This window comes from Erpetoichthys calabaricus, chromosome 13 (assembly GCF_900747795.2).
Source record: "Erpetoichthys calabaricus chromosome 13, fErpCal1.3, whole genome shotgun sequence".
In the NCBI taxonomy this organism is placed as follows: domain Eukaryota; kingdom Metazoa; phylum Chordata; class Cladistia; order Polypteriformes; family Polypteridae; genus Erpetoichthys; species Erpetoichthys calabaricus.
The window spans coordinates 42,007,656-42,027,248 of record NC_041406.2 but is presented as its reverse complement, the minus strand read 5'-3'; the positions used below and the strand labels follow the sequence as shown (position 1 = coordinate 42,027,248).

At 35.6% G+C, this 19,593-nt stretch overlaps 1 protein-coding gene across 2 annotated transcripts in view; it reads left to right on the top strand.

The window, feature by feature from the left end:
• Positions 1 to 436: 436 nt before the first annotated feature.
• ube2e1 (ubiquitin-conjugating enzyme E2E 1) overlaps positions 437 to 19,593 on the top strand; it is a 59,426-nt gene continuing 40,269 nt past the window's right edge. The window contains exons 1-3 of one of the 2 annotated variants that reach the window (XM_028818173.2): positions 437 to 564; positions 1,363 to 1,553; positions 2,280 to 2,330. In XM_028818173.2, the coding sequence (XP_028674006.1) occupies positions 1,402 to 1,553; positions 2,280 to 2,330 (203 nt within the window). In that variant the 5' untranslated portion in view covers positions 437 to 564; positions 1,363 to 1,401. Of the gene's footprint in view, positions 567 to 1,362; positions 1,554 to 2,279; positions 2,331 to 19,593 lie in introns of both variants that reach the window. The other variant, XM_051935542.1, reaches the window with a different exon arrangement.

Sequence of the window (19,593 nt, the reverse complement as noted above, 5' to 3'; positions counted from 1 at the left end):
CTGCACTGTAACTAAAGCTGTGTGGATAGGCTTCCTGAATTGAAATGTAGAGAATCTGAGAATGATAGGGTGAAGAAATGAAGGCTCTTAAGAAAGAAAACAAGATTAACTACAAACATGAAAACATTAAATAACGGAGCTGGGAGCAGAACGAGGCTGTGCTGGCACTGTCGTATTCTACATTATTAACACTGAAAAGTGTTTTAAATGCCAATATTGTGGCTATTTCCATTTAAAAATCCAATAAAGTAATACGGTAGTTCCGACAGGCGTACGTGTGCTTACGCTTACTTCAAATGACATATATACAGAAAAACAAAGAACATGTAGGTTAAAGTGTTATTATTTGCGATTCTCTTTTTAAGATGCGTTTTTCCCCCCGCGGTCCAGTCCAGCCCCCCCCCTTTTCCCATTTCTCCCGTGCTTGTCTTCGCGAGGGTGCTTTTCTGGCCGGAGAATAGAAGCCATTGCGATTAATAAGTTGCTGCAGCAGCAGCAGCACTTCCGCTCCGCGAGAGGGGAGAGACACGAGTCCACACGGCGGAGCCGCGCACACAAAGAGAGGTACTATTTAAAGGACAAAATGGACATTTAATGCCTTAAAATTACATCTCCTACATCTCCGGTGGCCGTAGGAGTCGGGGAAGGGGGGTTCGGAAGGTTAAGGAGGGTATTTGGACTGTCAGGAACCGGCGAAAAAGGGTTGGTTGTTAAAGGCGATTCGGCAGAGCAGGGATAGAAACACAGACATCGAGACACGCGCACTCCTAGTGCGGGTTAATGCAGTTATCAAATTAGAACGCGACAAAATGAAAAAATGTCGAGGAGGGGGTGGGGGTTACCGGGAATGATGTGAGCCAAGCGGCCAGAAGTGGGGAAAATTGTGGGGGAAGCGTGGACGGGCTTCACGGCGTTCAAACTTAAGGAGGGGGGGTCGAGGGATCGGAGACACTGGAAGCTGTTTAAAGTGCCGATCAAAACACAAGCAACACGACACAAGACACGCGAGCAAGACTGGGTCAAGAAGCTCAAAAATGTGGTGGTGACCTGTTCCGATCGTCGCCTTTTGTGTGCTTGTGGAGTGTGAACGTTGGCAAGTCATTTCCAGATGCTGATTGTTATTGCTTAAAGAACTGGTCACGGGTGTCCGTGCTTGTGACCCTCAGTATCTCATGAAACAAGTTCACATTAAAGCCACACTACACACTCGGAAAGTCGTCGTTATTTTTTTTTATACTATAGACGCTGGTCGCTGACGCTGCTACTTTTTGTTGTTAAAGCAGTTTCCCCGAGTTTTTGGCGAATATTTTCTTATATTGTTTTCTTCCCCAACCCATCTCCCCCCTCCTCTTTTGATTTCAGGTCTATTTATTTTTTCTTTTTTTTTTTTTGGTGGTCGGTATGTCGGATGACGATTCGAGGGCCAGCACCAGCAGCTCCTCATCTTCATCATCCAATCAGCCACAGAAGGAGAAAGAAACTGCCACCAAGAAGAAAGAAAGTAAAGCCAGTATGAGCAAAACATCCAAGCTGCTGTCCACCAGCGCTAAAAGGTCAGTAAATTGTGAAATGGGGGGCGAGGCCTGCGTCGATCTGTTTGGGTTTTAAAAGATTTATTTTTTTCGGAGAGTTTAACTGCGTTTGTCTGACGCCTGTCAGAGATCATTAAGGCCGCAAATGTTTCCAGACAATTTTTCGAGGGGGAGGGGCGATCACATACTGTTAAAGTTCGGTGTGTTGCCCACCTTTTCGTAGGGAGCGTGTCCTGAAGCTTGTGTGCCGATGTTGTGTTTGGATCGTCGCCGATCAGTTGCGTTCCCCTCAGACAGTCTGTGACAACCATACCCCCCCCCCCCCCCCCCCCCCCCCCCCCCCCCCAAATAGGTGGCCGTTTCCTTTAAGAAATCTCGTAACAAGCCATGATATTTTGTTTCAATGGGGCGGGCTCATTTGCATATTAGCTTTACCGGTGTATTACCAAAATACAGAGCGGCACACAGACGCCACTCTGCATCGCCCTTCTTCCTAACGATCCTTGGTTTGTCACGGTATGCCGCAGGTTGAGCAGTGTAGCTCCAGACGAAGGAAACGAGCGTCTGAAAAAATGAGTGAATAGGTGCTGCTGGAAGCGGCCATGTTTGTTTGAAACAGAGGTCAGCAGCTGTGTGCACGTAGTTTGCCGATATCGGACGTGATTTGGGAGGATGAAGTGGGTGAGATCGAACCTCCCAAAAGATGTCAGCATGTTTATTTATTTGTTGATGTATTTCTTTTTCCAGAATTCAAAAGGAGTTGGCAGATATTACACTGGACCCGCCACCCAACTGCAGGTATTTAAAAAAAGAAACGCCGCCTCTAAACTGTCGGAGGGAAATTAACCCATTGAGTGCCGTTAGAGGAGTATCGCTGGCCTCGGCTGGCATGGAGTGCCTCTTATAGTGCCATGTCTTGGATGGCAGCAGTAAAGACGTGTACAGGATGTGTGCCCTTTTTTATTTTCGTTCTTCTACATCCTACCTTTTTATGTGCACCATGTAGCTGGTACTAAATCAATACAGTTAATCCCCACTTTAAATATTTGTTTGAAAGTCTAACACTTTAGACAGATTTGTCAATCGCCTATTTATTTTGGCTTCCTTCAGATGTATTCATCCAGCCATCCTTTTTTAGAGCCCAATTGTCTCATATTGGGGCATAGTTTATTAGAGCCAATCCTGATCATGCTTTTTTCCTGACTGCAGACTTTGACATCCAGGATTGGGTAGATGGTCCATAAAACATAAATTTCATTTTTACAGGGGCACGAACTTACTGGTATATATTTACATTGTATCCCAATCCATATATCATATATTATTCATAATATAATGTTACAATATAACATCTCACTTTAAATAACATGTTTAAAACTTGAACATTATGAAAACATACAAATTCTGTTAATGATACTGAAGTGACAGAAAACTTTTTTTTTTTTTTGGGTCAGCAAATTATACTTCTGGGAAAACAGCTTTTTATTTTTACACAAGTAAGAAAATGTATGTCTGGTATAATATTCCGGTGTTCTGGGATTGGGTTAACTGTTTTGAAAGACATGCAGCTTAGGTGTGTTGGCGATGCTAACCTGGCCTCTGGGGTGTGTGTGTATGTTTGCCCTATGATGGGCTGGCATTCTGTCGAGGGATTTTTCCTGCTCTTGTGACCAAAGCTTTTTAGGTTAGACTCCAGCTTTCCTGAGTGCCTGCTCTATAGAGGAGTGGGTTTAGAAAATGGAAGGATTGATGGAAAGTTTGGGCATTTTTAATTTTTTTGTTTATTTCATCAAAGAGACATTGTTTTTTAAATATTTTGTTATGATGGTGTGTGCAGTGTATGTTAGAGGTTTGCCCAGATGGCTGCACTGGTGTTTTTACAGGCTTTGCGGTCATTTAAGTAGCTGATTGAGGAGTTATCTGTCTACAAGAGCAGCTGTAATAAAGTATCTATCTATCTATCTATCTATCTATCTATCTATCTATCTATCTATCTATCTATCTATCTATCTATCTATCTATAAAGGATTAAAATGCTGTATAGCAGTGTTTCTAAACCACTGGGTCGGGTCACAAGTTGCTACTATTTAGGTTGTGGGTTGCCGCTCCGATAATTGTGCTTGAAACCCCCCAATGCGATGATCATGCTTGATTCTATAAGTCCCAACTCCTGCTCTGAAGATCACACTTGATCTCCAAGTATTTGATAAGGTCCCACAAGAAAGTGTTGACATATAACTAAAATAAGTGGGAGTTCAAGAGTGTTAGCAGTGTTAGATTGGTAATAAAATGTTGACATTGATATTGATACCAACATGTGGACTTTTGTACTGATACCAAAACAATTCAGAAGCAAATCACAGATAACTCCAACTCCAGGCTGTAGTTTAAAATGAGTTAAACATAAACACAGATGCACCGTTAGAAACATGTTAAGGTAAATTTCGCACAATTGCTAGGAAATTTTTATTTCAGAGATCCACAGACTCATGGAATAAGTTGCCATGTAGTGTGGTAGGACTTGAGGTCATTCAATTCAATTCTTTGTTATGTGTACAAGTACAAGTACAAGTACCATGTACAGTGAAATGCTTGCTTGCATGTGCCCCTGCAGACAGTAAACACAGACAAGAAACACGCAATAAATAAATGAATATAAATAAGTAAATAAATAAAACTAGAATCCTAGGAATAAATAGACAGTGGCAGAAGTATATTCAAAACCTCTACTGGATGTTATTTTGGAGGAGATAAGTTAACAGAAATGGTAAGCATTGTTGGGTTATATGGTTTGTTCTTGACAAAATGTTTCTTGTGTTCTGATGCTTTGAAGACATAGCAAAGTTGTTAACAGAATGATTTGGAATATGATTTGAACCTGTAGAGTTATGGTTTAAAGCCCAGCTCTTTCAGAACAATATCATGATGCCTAAATTACATGAAAGGGACAGTAATAATGGGAGAATACCTTGATATATTTGTGGCACTTCAAAGATAGCCAATGATATACACTGTTGTAGTGATTTTTTTTATTTTATTTTATTGATAATGGCCAAGGTGGCACAGTGGTTATGCTGCATTCAACGAAAACTCGCAATTTGTAATTTCTGACTTGCCACAAACTCAGAATTCCTACTTGCAAACTCAAGCCTTGTCACTCAAGTCTGCGTTTGTCCAACAGAACGATGATGTACACCATTAGCAGTAAGTACAGTAATGCTTTATAGGCTTAACTTGCTTATTAAAAGAATTTACTTTAAATGAATTGCCTCAGTCCATAATACTGAACATTGAGAAGGTAAACATTAATATTACTAAAAGGAACAGTAATGGACTAACGGAAGTTCACCTGATACACGCTACTGAATGGTTGCTTTGTGCAGTTTTTGAAATTTCAGCTTCTAAGCCGAAATAGTATTGTTTACTGCTACCAAGAGAATAAAACTCTTTTCTAGACATGACAACTTCCATTTTGCACCTGTCCTGCTCTTCTGTTTCTTCTTTGATCAGGACTATAGAATTATTAGTGTTTTTTGCTGGAACACCAGCCAAACATCTGCTTTTATGGGGTCATCTGTGTTTACTTCCCACTCAGTATTGCAAACATTCAAATGATGAAATTGTGACTTCCCAGCTCTGCTGTACGATGAATGAAGCATTATTACTGCAACCTAGTTCCAAAGTGCTGGGTATAAGTTCTGGCCCATTCACTACCTTATTGGAGTTTCTCAAATAGGGCTTCTCAGGGTAATCTGATTCCTCTATATTCCAAAGGGTTGTGAATTAGGTTAATTGGCAACTTTATCATTTTATTAGTGAGGGTTGGTGTGTTCATGATTGGGCAATGCAAAATTTTAGTAGCCCATCCATCGGATATTATGAATAATACCAGGATAAGCTACTGGAAAAAGTGAAAGACTGAATTAGTTAGCAGTGGTAGCACTGCTTAGTGTTTGAAAGGTGCTGGACTGGAGACCTTAGAGTTATTTATTTGTACCATTCCCTCTACTGAGTGACACTGGGCTAAAAATATATGTAAAGAACTATATTGCGCTGTGTTTGTAAAGTGCTTTGCAGTGGTGTTCATAATGTGTACAATAGAACTGAAGTCTCTATCATAAAAATTCACCCAGGGAAAATTGTGTATCTAGCATGTGTAATGTTTTGCTATGCTCCAGATTAAACAGCTTTATTTGGATCAATAATTTAGGCTCCTTATTTTTAGTATTGAATCAAAAAGAAAAAGAGAAAAAATAAAACAACAAATCTCATTCTTTGTTTGGATCAACAAGTGAGAATAAAAGACAAACATATTTCCAAGCTGAAGTATTTTTTCCTTACTATTGACCCCGTATTGTTTTGTTCGTTTTGTTTTAGTCATTTATGCCATTTTGTTTTTCTACATTCTGTCAAGGGATATTCCATAGTGGGTTCGGCATCACTCATGTTATGTTTAGATTATTATTCAGCCAAACCTCACATATAAGAGTTTGAACCAACAAAACTTTGTGTTTATCTTTAATAACAATAATAATGACATCAAAAGATGTCGGGAGACATTCTGAAGAGACATCTTTTCCTGCAGTTAAGGATGATTCCTTTAAATATGTATTTGAGTAACTGTAAGGTTGTTCTCTTTTCTTGCTCTGATCTGACACCTTTTTCATCATAAAGCTTTTGTTAAGAACATAATTAACAGTGTATCTTGGCTGTGGGTTGTAATATTGGAATTCACTAGTTTATATTTATACTAGGCCTGAGAAAGTTCACTCTTAACACGATTTAATGTGGCCAGTTTAACACATTAAAAATATTTTCGCATCCAGGGAAGGCAACAAGGCGATCGTCTCATACTGGGGTCCATTTTCTTGATATATATATACCGACATAGATGCAGGGAAGTGGGAAGAAAGGGGGGAGGCAGGGGGGGGTGTTTATAGCAGTCCTGGTGCAATAACTAGAGAAAAGTTCCAGATTTGTGTTTTTTTTTTTTTTTTCCCTCCCTCCATTTAACATTTGTATAAGAAGGTTGAATCAATGTCATAAAACCTAAGTGCAAAATAAGTTTCTAGTGCCTTTGTATTTAACTCGCTAATTTGTCATGTAGCTTACAGTGCCAACTGCCCTAATATAATGATGAAACAGGAGTGTAATGATTATTCCTACCCATTATTACAGTTTGTAATATCTTCGCTAATGTATGCTAAGAACGCAGCATAACCACCCAAATAATGCACATTGTCAGTTTTTAGGTAAGATAGCTGCTACAGAGAACTTTTTGCATGCCAGAAGCAAATGTGTACAGCAATGTTTTACAACCTTTTTTCTGTGGTGGCACACTTTGTAACCCAAAAAATCCCAAGGCACACCACAATTGTACCAACTACAAAAACATTAAATGTCATAATGTGCTAAACTGTCCAAAGGGTCTTAACTACCGGTAATGCATCTAAAAATCAGTTTGGAGACACAGCACTATTGATGATGATATTTGCACAGTTTTAACACAATTTGAATGTGTGCCCATTTAGGAGATGCTTATACTTGAAGTTAAATCCGTCTTTAGCAGTGCACTCAATCTACAGTTGTTTGATAGTTTTACTTTGACACTTCTGTGTTTTATATACTATGCCGGTTTGAGAATTAACACAATTTATTTGTTATTTTTGTTGGTGCTTACATTGGCCTTGTTTTCTTATTTTTCTTTTCATCTTGCTTTTTAGGAAGACATTCAAATTCAGGTTGTACTTTGTCAAGTAGTATTTTTGTAAAAGTTCAGGTTTAAGGTCATTGTTTAAGTTTAAGCTATGCCATTACATTTCTTTAAATCCCTTTGTGTTGATTCTATATTATTTTTGTGATTTAGTGTGTATTTACTTTATGATTTAAGTACTTATTTTATGATTACATATTTTAATGTTAGATGCGATTAACCATGATTAATTACATAATATGATGCGATTATTTTTTATCAATTCTCATCTCTAGTTTTTATGTGGATCCATGACAATATGTGTAAATCTGTATTATGCGTTTATCATTTGAAAAACTTTAATACTACATACATGCATGTTTTAAGATACTTTTTTAATGAAGAGATATGTTTCACTTAAAGTAAATGTGTTTTTAAAACTCATTATTGAAAATTTATATATAATTCCTTTTTTCTTACTCCGGTTACTTACTCTGGTTATTGAAATTTTCATTGAAAGCAGTCCTTTAATCTAACAAAGGAGAAATTTAAGCTTTGTTGTTGAACCCATGAGAAAATTAAACTGCATGTATTTCTTTTTATCTTTTGATTAATTCTGTTAGTATAGAATTTATGTCATGCATCCATTCCGATTAAATCCGATTCTCGCATGTATAGCTGATGTGTAACATGGCAGAATTGGATACAAGGTGGGAATAAACAATGGCATTTGTTTCATAAGGTGGCATTATCTATTGAACTAGTCTAATTTGCTCTCTTGTTCTAGGTAGGTTATAACAGGGAATCTGCAATAAAAAAATAAGTTAATGTGATTAAAAAAAAAATGTGTGTTGGGGTGTGGAGTATTTTTTTTTCCTCCAGCTGTAATTTTGATTTCCTTTAAAGTATTTTGTGTTAGAGCTGTTAGCAAGTGCACTAAATACACAATATACCATCCTGTCTACTGAAGTTCTTCAGCATAACTTTGTTTTACATAGGTTGCTTTCAAATTGTTTTAATTAACATGCCAGAACTGTTATGCAATTTTAACTGGCAATGTATCTATTACATTTGAGCCAATACCTGGTGTGAGGAGGAGCATTTAAATACCCAATGCTTGCGTAAAGATAAAGTACTTTGTGGGCAGAATTACATTTGCCATTGGTACTGTAATAATGGCAGTTAAGAAACTAGAGCATTGTGCACTTTAGTATTAAATAGACTGTATGTGTCTGAGGGTTGCAGCCTGCAAGTGTATAGTCAAAAATTTCAAATCGTAGTCGATAAATAATGAGAAATACTTGACAATCATAACCCCAGGATAACACACAGATTTGTTATCTGTATTTAGCTTACATCTGTTTCTAAAATTACCATTGAAAGATGGATACTCCTGAACTGCTCACATTGTCAAATGTTAAACAAAAATAAATTGTTCCTGACACTTATACATTTTTGTTGATTGGCAGCATTTTTAACTATACATTATTATCTGCTGTAGTAATTGTTAAAAAAATATAAGCAAAGATCACAGTACAAGCTGCTCTTGTGAGGTAGTAATTACACTGGCCTGCACCAAAATACTCCTGCGCAAAAACACTGGAATTCTTTACAGATATAGGTGTGTTGAATCTATTTGTGAAATTGGAATTTCTCTACCAAAAACCAAGATATTGGATTCAGTGAAAATTGCAGTTTTGAAAAAAGTTATACAGTATTTAAAGAAAGAAAAGTTTGTGTTATGGCATAAGTATTTTACATGCTGTGAATATTATCTGAAATATGTTTTGAGCTGAATAGTAGTAGTCTTAATTTTAGCAGGTAAATAAACCAAATTCAGGTATTTGCTACACATTTGCTCTGGAACTGTATTCCTCCGCCCCTCTTATTTCTTCAGAATAGCCAGAAATGTATATTTAGAATGTTAGAAAGGTGCCCTTTTAATTTCTGCAGAAGAGAGAAAGTTGTTTTTTAAATTAATTTTTTTTACAGGGATGTGCAAGGTAAGCAAACAATAAAAGAATACACACCTGTCCTTTATTGGAGAGAGAAAAAAAAAAGTGTGTGCCACAATTTGTTTGGAAATAAAAAGGCAGAAAACTATTAGGATCTACTTGAGGAGATTCTCTTTTCCTACCTACTTGTAACACTTGGGGGCAACATATCTTTAAAAATCCATTTCCTACACTCATTTAGATTTTTTCCTCTAAGAACAAGGGAGTGGTCACTGATTACCTAGGGGAGAGGTTCCACCAAAGCATTGCTCAAATGGAAGAGACCTTTATAGTGGGAAGTGAGGTGAGACTATGTTGGTCATTCCACTGTGAAACACCTTTACCAAGTGACTATTTTTGCAAGTAATAAATATATATTTAAAACAATTGTGTGTAATTTTATAATGTTTTTCAGGTCTAAATAATTACTTTTCAAAACTACATTAGCATTTTAAATCTTCATCTCTCAAAAATCGGATTTGTGAGAGCAATTCCTTTGTCAGTTTTGGATTCGATACCCCAAAATCTATTTTTTAAAAAAAGTGTGGGGGAGCTAATTTTCTTCTTTTAGGCAGACTAGTATTATCTTTAATAATTTGGTGAGTTTTAAAATTGCTCTAGCTTGTGACTCCATATTCATAAAATGAATTTTGAGAACTATTTTTTCCCCTGCTTTTAGTGTACTTTTGATTTACCTTAATTTCATCTGAATGTAAATGTACATGCCATGCTATAGAATACTCCCTAGCTAACATTGGAAATATTACTATGAATTATGTTGTGACTTTTATTTTTAAAATGTAACACAAATGGATGTCAAGTGTAAAAGTTGCATAATGTCTGTAGCTTGTACCAAATCCATCCAAAACTAAGACATGACTAAAATATAATTAAGCAAGGTGGTCAGTGCAAAACATAAATTAGTGTATGATTACAGTATTAGTCCTAGTGAAAATATACAGAGAATGCAGACCTCCAGGACAAATTTAAGTACTCCTATTCTAGCATCTAGTTATATAGTGCTTTAAGTTTTTTTTAATGGCTTAAGACTAGCAATTCTGCACTTAATTGCTTAGAGTCTGCCATCACATCCGCCTCTCTGCTGCTGTCTACCCTTAATGGGATATTAAAAGGTAATTTATTTCAAGCTGCTACAACAGTTGAATTGTACAGACCAATATTGCTTTGCGGTTATGCATCCATTTGTGTATGTGATTAAGATTTTGGCAAAGCTACTGTGGATTTGTGTTTAAATGAACTGCCTAGAGTTTCTCTTGAACATTTACACAATCACAATTCTACGAGAAGTTTTTAAGCCATTTCATAGGATAAGGTAATACTGCACAGCAGGGTTTTGGTATTGTAAATTGGTACCTGCTTTTTGACTAGGAGGTATTTACTGTAAATTGGGGGTTAATGGCCAAATGTTGTTGTTAGTATTAATATTAGTATTACTATTTTTTTACATTTCTTATATTGGTGAAAAAAATGGCTATATATTTTTAAAAATACTTTTATTTACTGGTTTGATTGACATGTTGCAATTGTTGTTTAGGAAAGTGGAATTTTATAGCATATCTTTTCTCTTTATATATTGGATAAATACTCAATTTGTAGGTTGACCTTAGTGTTTTTGGGCTACCATGTAATGCAGGGTAATATATGACCAGAGATTACTTCAGTACAATGTATATAGGCCAATAGCAGTGGTTGTGTTTTTTCCAATTAATCAGTCCATATTATGTCAGTTATGCCACTAATTATAATGGGCTATGACTGTCTGATTCTGTTAAATGGAAAGCTTTTGAATTTAATGTATGACATTCTCATTGCCTCTTATTGTGTGGGCCACCAGGCAAAACTCTTTGGTGTACATGCATAATCTTTTTATTTATACCGTTTCTGAAACCTGTAACATTTGGGAGCCCACTATAGAAATGTTTGCAAAACATCAGTGAAGCAGTTTATAGCTGAAAAGTTAATGTGACGTGATTGTGCATGTGGTGAAACCCTGTGGTGTGTTTTGTTACTAATGTGTGTAATGTTTAAAATGAAAAGCAGGAAAAAAGGCAATCTGGTTGCAGTAAGACATTATCTTGATGGGCCTGTAATCACATGATGTTATGTGCGATTAATGAAACTGGGGTTTTGTATTTTTTTCAGATTTGTTGATTATGAATATTAAAAGGAGAAAAAAACTTCCCAGCAATTAAAGATATTTTGATCAGGTATTATGAATGCTCGTGTAATTAAATGTTTGCATACAATAGGTTTGTCCAGGAAAAAATGTGTATAATTCTTGTTCTTAGCATTCAAACTGTTTATTTTTTTTTCTCCAATTTACATGTAACTTATTTGCTTGGTTAGCAAGTTCAGCTTGTGTTTTTCTTATAGCGAAGTGAATATCTTGGCAAAATAAAATGTTCAGCTCCTCATTACTCTCATGTTGTACATGTTGCCTGTGTCAGTCAATGGAGTGCAGCTTTAGCCTTTCTTTGGAGTAGATTACCTGAGCAAACACCTGTCATGTGTTTCTGATAGGTTGTACAGCTTGTCAAAGAATATGATAGTCCTACAACAGTGTTGAAATATTCCTTGACACAATCTTTTGAAGCACTTGTGTCTCAGAATCTGTACGGTTCAGTTTTAACACCGTCTTTGCTATCATATTAGAACTCAAAAAAACTTTTTTAAAATTAAAAAAGATGTAAAATGCAGCATTTCATGTTAAAGCTGAAACATTTTGAAAGTTATCCTGAAAGTCGGTTTACTTTTATTTGTGAAAAAGCATATCTGAGTATTAGTCATATTTATTTTTAATACTGCTGTCTTAAATTTTGTTAGTCTTGGACAGCAAAAAAAAAAAAAAAATTTTTTTTTGAAATTTTGTGTTTTCTTGGTGGACTTTCCTGTTGGACTGCAATTTTGATAGTTACGAACTGCAGAATAAGAGTTTTTTTATTTTTTCATAATTTTTTTGGAATTTGGAGTAAGAATGTTATGTTGCATTAAGGATGTGCTGAAGTGGTGTTTTTTCTGTGTATTGTTTTAATTTGTAGAGTGTGGATTGTTGGATCTTTTATTTTTGCATCAACATGGCATAATTTTCATTAGGGAGAAAAGAAGGTAGATATCTCTTGTTGCCAGTAAGACTTTGGTACATTATTTATATTTGTGATTTTTCCTTTATGTATGTTTAGTTTGTTTAGCCATCCTGTTCATGAAATGAAATCAGGGAATATATTCAAGGGTAACTCTTAGTGTTAACATCAGGTTGGATGTCATAATGGTTTAATTTTGGGGAAAATATTCTTATTTGGGCTATTTAATGTATCCAGTCCAACCGTGAGCCAGTCTTTCAAACTTTGGGAGAAAGCTCTTGGGGAAAGAAAGGGACAATGTGTAAATTGCACAAAAGGAACAGTTTTGTCTAGAGGCATGTGTAATTCCCAGTCTTGTTAAGTAGGCAAGCTAACTGTTACATGGCAGATTATTTCCAATCACATTTGTTTTTAATTTTCATTTATTTGGCGTCCTTTGATTAATACTTATTACTTATTCAATAAATTCACTAATAATTAGGAAAGTTGAAGAAAACAGTTGAAGACAGTGATGAAGATAATACTGTTAGTTAATGAGTAAGTTAAGTATGTAATTTGTTTTAACTAAGTTGTTTAGATGTCTTCTTTTTATGTGCTTAATTCATAATAATCTGGGCAATATACATTTTTGAAAAAAGTAGGTCTGTTAAGCACAAAAGTCAGTTTTAGTTCTCTGAACTTTTAAGAGATTATATGAAAATGATTTGAGCAATATAGTGGTGCTGTATAAAGTTTATATAGTTTTAATATATATAGGCTTAAGACTTAGAGCTTCAAATCCTGAGGCTGTTGGTTCAGATTACACTACTGGCACTGTGTAACCAATAGCGTCCTTGAGAGGGCTTCAAGGTTTTGAGGTCGGTGTGTGTATACCTTTGATAGCCCCACAAGAAGAAATCGCACAGAGCTAGATTAGGCGAACGTGAAGTCCACCCGACACCATTGTGCAGGGAGTTCAGCTTCCCTGGAAACCTCTCCCACAAAACTTGCATGGATCTCCACGGTGTATAAGCTGTTGCTCCATCCTGTTAAAACCAGGCATCCACCGCATCCATCTCTTCCAGTTGGGAGCCTCAAAAAGTTCTTTATCATTTCAATGTAACATTCTGAAATGATGGTGACCGTTGCTTCCCCCTTCTCAAAAAAGTAAGGGCCTACAATGCCATATGAATCTGTGTATCATTTGTTCTTTTGTTTTTCAATTGACAAATCAAACCGGGTCTCATAAACCCGACAAATTAAATATTAAAGTCAAATTCAGTCTGGCAGCCCATTTTCCCATTTCATATTTTTGATTCGGGTCTAAAATTGAAATAATGAAAAACATGGCCTTTTTCATTTTTGATATCCGATTCAAAATCAAATAACATTTTTGATTTTTGACGGTCAATTGAAAAACGAAAGAACGAGTGATACACGGATTCATATGGCCCTCAATGTTTTGTACTTCTAAATAAGATAACTGTTAGTGTTATTTTCCTGTTCACATGGTTTGAATGTAGAAGTTTACAGTGAGCATTTAATAGTGAATAATATGTAATGTTTCAAATGAACCTAGATATGTTTAATCTTCCAGATTTTTCCCAGACAGACTTTTTCTTCATTTTATATGGTCTTCAAATATGAAAGGCAGAGTGATTTTGGTAAAAACTTGTTTAGATTTGTGTTGTGTGAAGAAAAGTATGCCATTTGCAATAAAAATTTCATAAAATACAGTAGTTCATTTGCATTTAATGTTAATGGTTCAAAGAATGTCAGGCTGAATGGTCAGCCCCCACACATTTTCACCTCGCCAAATCTGGCCGTCTTTGCAAAAAGTTTGGACACCCCTGGCTAAGTAAAAGGGATAGGCACACCAGTGTGCTCTAAGTGTTACTTGTGTTAATTAGTCACTTTCATCATGAAAACGATCATGGTCCAAGTATAGTTCAAATTTTGATATTTCAACTGAGCATACAGCTAAATTTCTTTACCTATTGGAATAAGGTATCTGTTTATATATATATATATATATATATATATATATATATATATATATATATATATATATATATATATAAAAGATTTTAATTTTTTTGAGCTACTGTGTTCATTAAGCTGTTAAGTAATGTAAAGTACCATCATCCATGTTTTAATTATTTTCATAGTTGTGTTTGAAGATGAATAGTGTTTGAACTTTTAGAATGTTGAATAAATCCACTAAAGTCAACATGAGCTACTGTTTGCTAATCATTAGTTTCAGTAGATTACATTCCTCCCTTTTGATATAATTCTTATCTGTCTTAGAGCTTTCCTAAGCTTCTATGATAACTTTCTTTGAGGCATAGGTAGCAAATATTGTGTATTCTTGCCTTACTTATATACTCTATGTAAATATCATATATATATATATATATATATATATATATATATATATATATAATACACATACATGTGGTTTTTTTTTTCTAGTTTTAGGCAGCAGTAACTTTGAAAGCCATTTTCTGGTTCATGCAGTAAAAGTACAAGATTGGTACATCAGAAGGCTCATGACCTTCTGTAGATTAAATAGAAATCTACCAAGATTAAGTATTGAGTGCCATGTTGCATTTTTGACTAATTCAAGCCTCATTCACTCTAGATTTCTAACTCAAGGTTTTAGTACAATTACTTTTTTATATACAGTGTTACAATCTGGATGAGTATGAAAGTGTAAACATGTGTTAGAAGAGAGCTAACCCTAATTTAATTTAACTAACTAAGCAGTGTGGGTTGATCCAAGTTAATGTACAAATTGGTTTGTGTGCATACAGTGGAGATTGTGTGGAATGTAGTTGTGCCTGATGACCAGTCCTATCCATAGACTTCTTGGCACCAGCATTCTTGTTAGGGTTCTCTCGGACTTGGATTAAACATCTGATAGTTGAGTTGGGTAGCCTGTCTATGGTCAGTCATCCATAACAAACTTTCCCAACCCCATTGTAAGGGAGTCTCCCCCCAGTCCCCAAGTGTGATTTAATGTGCGCTTGTCATGTTCCATAAGGAAGGAAATACCGGTGTCCAGATCCTGATGAGTAAGTCACACTAGGCAAACCACAAGTGGTTATAAAATGGTAGGATACATAGGTGTTATTACCAGGGGTTAGTTACTGTAAATTTGAATATCTACATCTTCAGTGGTAGTATGAAACAGTACTGCATTAGGAAATGTTAGTTGTTGCTGAAAAGCTTATTTAAAAAGTAGTACTGTAGTATATTTCAGCATTGGTCAATAGGAAAAGTTTCAGTATTGGGTGATCCGTGGACAGCCTTTTTCCTGATTGTGGATTCTCCTAAACAGCAGCTCATTTATTTTTGGCCAGTCTTGAATCCTGATGGGTGTTTATGTATGTGTATATTTCTTATTTTAGCACTGAGTGCTATGAAATACTTTTCCAAAATAGGTGCCGTAGCCTCATTTACATTAAATCCCAATTCTGTTAGTTAAAAGCAAGTTTCATTGATCCACTTAAGGTACTTCAGTGTTGACCTCTCAGCCACATTTATTGCTTTCCTGGAAAAGCAGATGGTATAGATTTTTTTTTTTTCTCCCTGTGACATTTTCTAATCCAGTTTTGGCTAGTTCTGCCAGTTTTATTTTATTTTTATTTTTTAATTACATCCATCTTAAAATTTCATGGTAATCTTTAATTTCATCTGGATTAAAATAACGTTTGGAAGATGTCTCCTTAAATAAAATTCACAAAATAATTGACAGTATGTATGTGGATACCACTTTGAGACTTGGTGCATAGTCTAAGACAAGTACACCCTGCTACCTCATATAACCCACTATAAGTTAAATATATGATTTGGGATGTGTGTGGCTTTTTTTTTTTTTTTTTTTTTTTTATATATATATATAACCCCAAACCTAATTTGATTTTTTTTTTTTTAGTGTTCATGTGGAAATGTTAGACCTTAATACAATTGCATTGTAATTTTGGAAAGCTGAACAAATGTCATTCTTTTTAAATTACTCAGTTATTAACTGTAACTTCCTGTTAAAGGAACTATAGTGATAAAAATAGATTTTTGAAGCAAATATTTATAGTTCTGTCTATATTTAAGTTACTAAATCCTGCCTTCCAGAATGAGCCTAATATTCTAAATATTATGAATTATAGTAGTTTATGCAAAGCTTGCTTTGCACTACATTGTCTTGATAGTCTGTTTTTTTAGATTTAGAATTATAATGGGCAATAGCCATGAATATGCCTTACATTGTGAATAACCCTGAGTCAGAGAGATGTGGCTGTGGACTCAAAGTATTTCTAAGTGCAAGGTTTCAAATAAAACAATTATTGTAATTTATTTTAACCTCTTGATATAAAAAAAACTCCTTTGTTTAATTCATAGGTAAAAAATGGTTTTCTTACAATTGTGTTAAAATAGGTTTTTCTGCAGAATGTATATCTTTTTCACTATTAATTTTTTTTCCTCCAGGATTATAGTCTTTTCATTGTTTACCATGAGTAACTGATATTGTATTTTTATTTCTATTGTGACCACAAGACACAGCAATACGGCACACGTTGATGTGGTAAAATAAAGGATATTTATTCAAAACAAGAACCTTTTAAACAATCCTCTCTCCGGTAATTTGCTACAATATAAAAAATTGTGTGGACAATTTAAACTAGCATGTGAACTTTGATTTCACAGAATCAACATGCTTTTGTTTGTTTCATAAGTTGTTTAGACCCTTATAGAGTGATAACTTAAGTTTTTATCTCAATTTATGAAATGCATCTTACATTTCTCTCCAAATTCACTAGCTCAAGATTCTCCTTGGAACATGGATGTGGCAGTGCTTCATTTCAGTCAGTCATCTGGGTTTTTTGGCATCCATGTTGACTTGGTTATGAAACAACAAACATGACTAAACCATAAATTTTAAAAACTTTTAATTGAAACATTTTAGTACATAGGAGCTAATGTTTGCCTTTTTACAAAACCAGCATTATAGTTACAGTATACCACAAACTTAAAAGCTTGTGAGGAGACATGTGCATGTTTCAATAAATTTTGTTTTTTCTGTAACGAAATAGGACTTCTGCAGCTTCATTTAGTTGTATGTGCCATTTCTTAGCCTTCCAAGACTAAATGGCTCATATCAAAGATTTGTCATTCATATTAATCTGGACAAGCAGGCCATGTTAGTGATTCCATTCCACTTACTGTAACTCAAAAAATATATTTTCCAGTTTGTGAGTTTTTTTCCCTTTTTTTTTTTTTTTTTTTTTAAATCTTGTCTTAGCTGATTAAATTTGTTAAATTGTTTAAAATTGATTCACTTTTTGACAACAGATTAAAACTTTACTGCTTTTAAGTATTAAAGCATAAGCTTCAAATAATATTACAAAGTAATTAGAATGGTCTCCTCATATGACAATGAGAATATTCACTCTTTTTGAATATTAATTGCTTGTAAATTGTGTTGTGGAAAGTTAAATACCTCCTATCAGTGTGGCTCTAGCCAGTGAATCCAACAGGTTGGATAAATGTCAGCATATTCAATAGGAATAGGTCAGGGAAACATTACAGAAATAGCTTTCTCTTGATGTCTCTTCCTTCTGATGTCTTTTAACTGTTTTTTTTTTTCATTAGTGTACCAGTTTAGGTTGTAACCCATCTTTTTCCATTGTGGGTACTGTGAAATTGACTCATTTTTGCAATGTGGGTAGGAAAGAGGAGAATTGTGTTGGAGTTCATATGACATGACAAAAAAGGCATAAGAATAACTGCCCTTCTTAATGACTTGTACTTGCTTGGAAAATCTGATGTTCATTTGTTGTTATTCCTGTGCTCATGCTTTTAGTTTATTAACAAAATTAGTGAAACAAAACACAGTTCCTGGCTGAATAAATAGAAATTACTACCTAGGTTAAGGTAGTGATAATCATGGTGTTTGAAGCTGATTAAACATTTCTGCGCAGGTGCAGCATTGGGAGTCTTGTACTATTTTTTGCCTGTGATGATGATTCTTCTTGTAGAGGTAAAACCACAGCTGAGTGGGTGATACTACGTTTGAAATGTCAGTTCCTTTCCCAGGGGAAGTTACTGGCCTTTTTTTACTTTTACAGATTAGAAGAGGGAGTTTAAAACTTTATACAGTGTTCCCTGCTATATTGCGGTTCAGCTATCGCGCCCCCGCTACATTGTGGATTTATTAATACTATTATTATTACTAGGGGGCTCTGCCCCCTGCTCGCTTCGCTCACCTACTCCCGGGTTTGGTTTACTGAGATAAACTATTTAAAGATATTGTTATGTTCATGGGAATTGTTACATATGCATTATTTTCATTTTTACTTTAAAACTTTTGTAAAAACAGTATTTGTCCTTTATTTCCTGCCCCGGGCATGGTTAAATCTCTTTCTCACAGGACGTATAACGCTGCTCATGTTGTGAAGGGGGGTGTCTTGTTGCTGGCCAGCTGTGTGTTGTGCTTGTCGCGCTTTGCGTCAATCACTTAAAAGCCTGTACAGCAGCTGTCCTTTTGCCACTTTGTCTTTCTGCCGCTAGCGTTCAGAAGCGGTGGGAGGGGGTTTGGGGTTGGGGCTGTGTGTGTGAGGGCTGAACGCACGCTAAGGAGAAGTGCTCAAATCATCTGCTGGCTTGCTGCTGCTGGCAAGCTGCATGTTCTGCTTGTCATTGTTTTAAGAGCTGGGAGCACCTGAAATGTGTCTGCCAAAAGCATTCCAACAAATGCTAGGTTAGATGTCAGTGAACTTGTTTTAAATTGTTTGTAAGTAGGGCATGACATGCAAAGGTCACCGTCTCATGGGTTTTGCTTCCTAATGTTGTAATGTCTAGTCTTGCATGTCGTCAAAGTGTCTCTGTGAGATGATCTGGTCTCGATCGCTTCACTCAACCCCCCCAGAGGCGCGCTACACTCCTGCCACGTAGTGTTTCACAAAGCGAGTGGGAGAGACGTGAAGCAGAAGTGGACGGATCAGCTACTGGCTTTGTGCTGCTTCTGCCAAGATGCCTGTTCTGCTTGTCGCTCTGCGCGTCGATCATTTAAAAGCATGTACAGCAGCTGCCCTTCTGTCACACTGCCTTGTCTTGCGGGATGTCAAATCATCTTCTGAGAAGATGATGCCTCGTCTCCCTGCCAAGATTTTTTTTTTTTTTTTATATATATATATATATATATATATATATATATATATATATATAATAGAGAGATATTACTCATATCCTTAGCCCGACATCCACATATCATATGTGTTTACAAAGTGTGTTTGTTT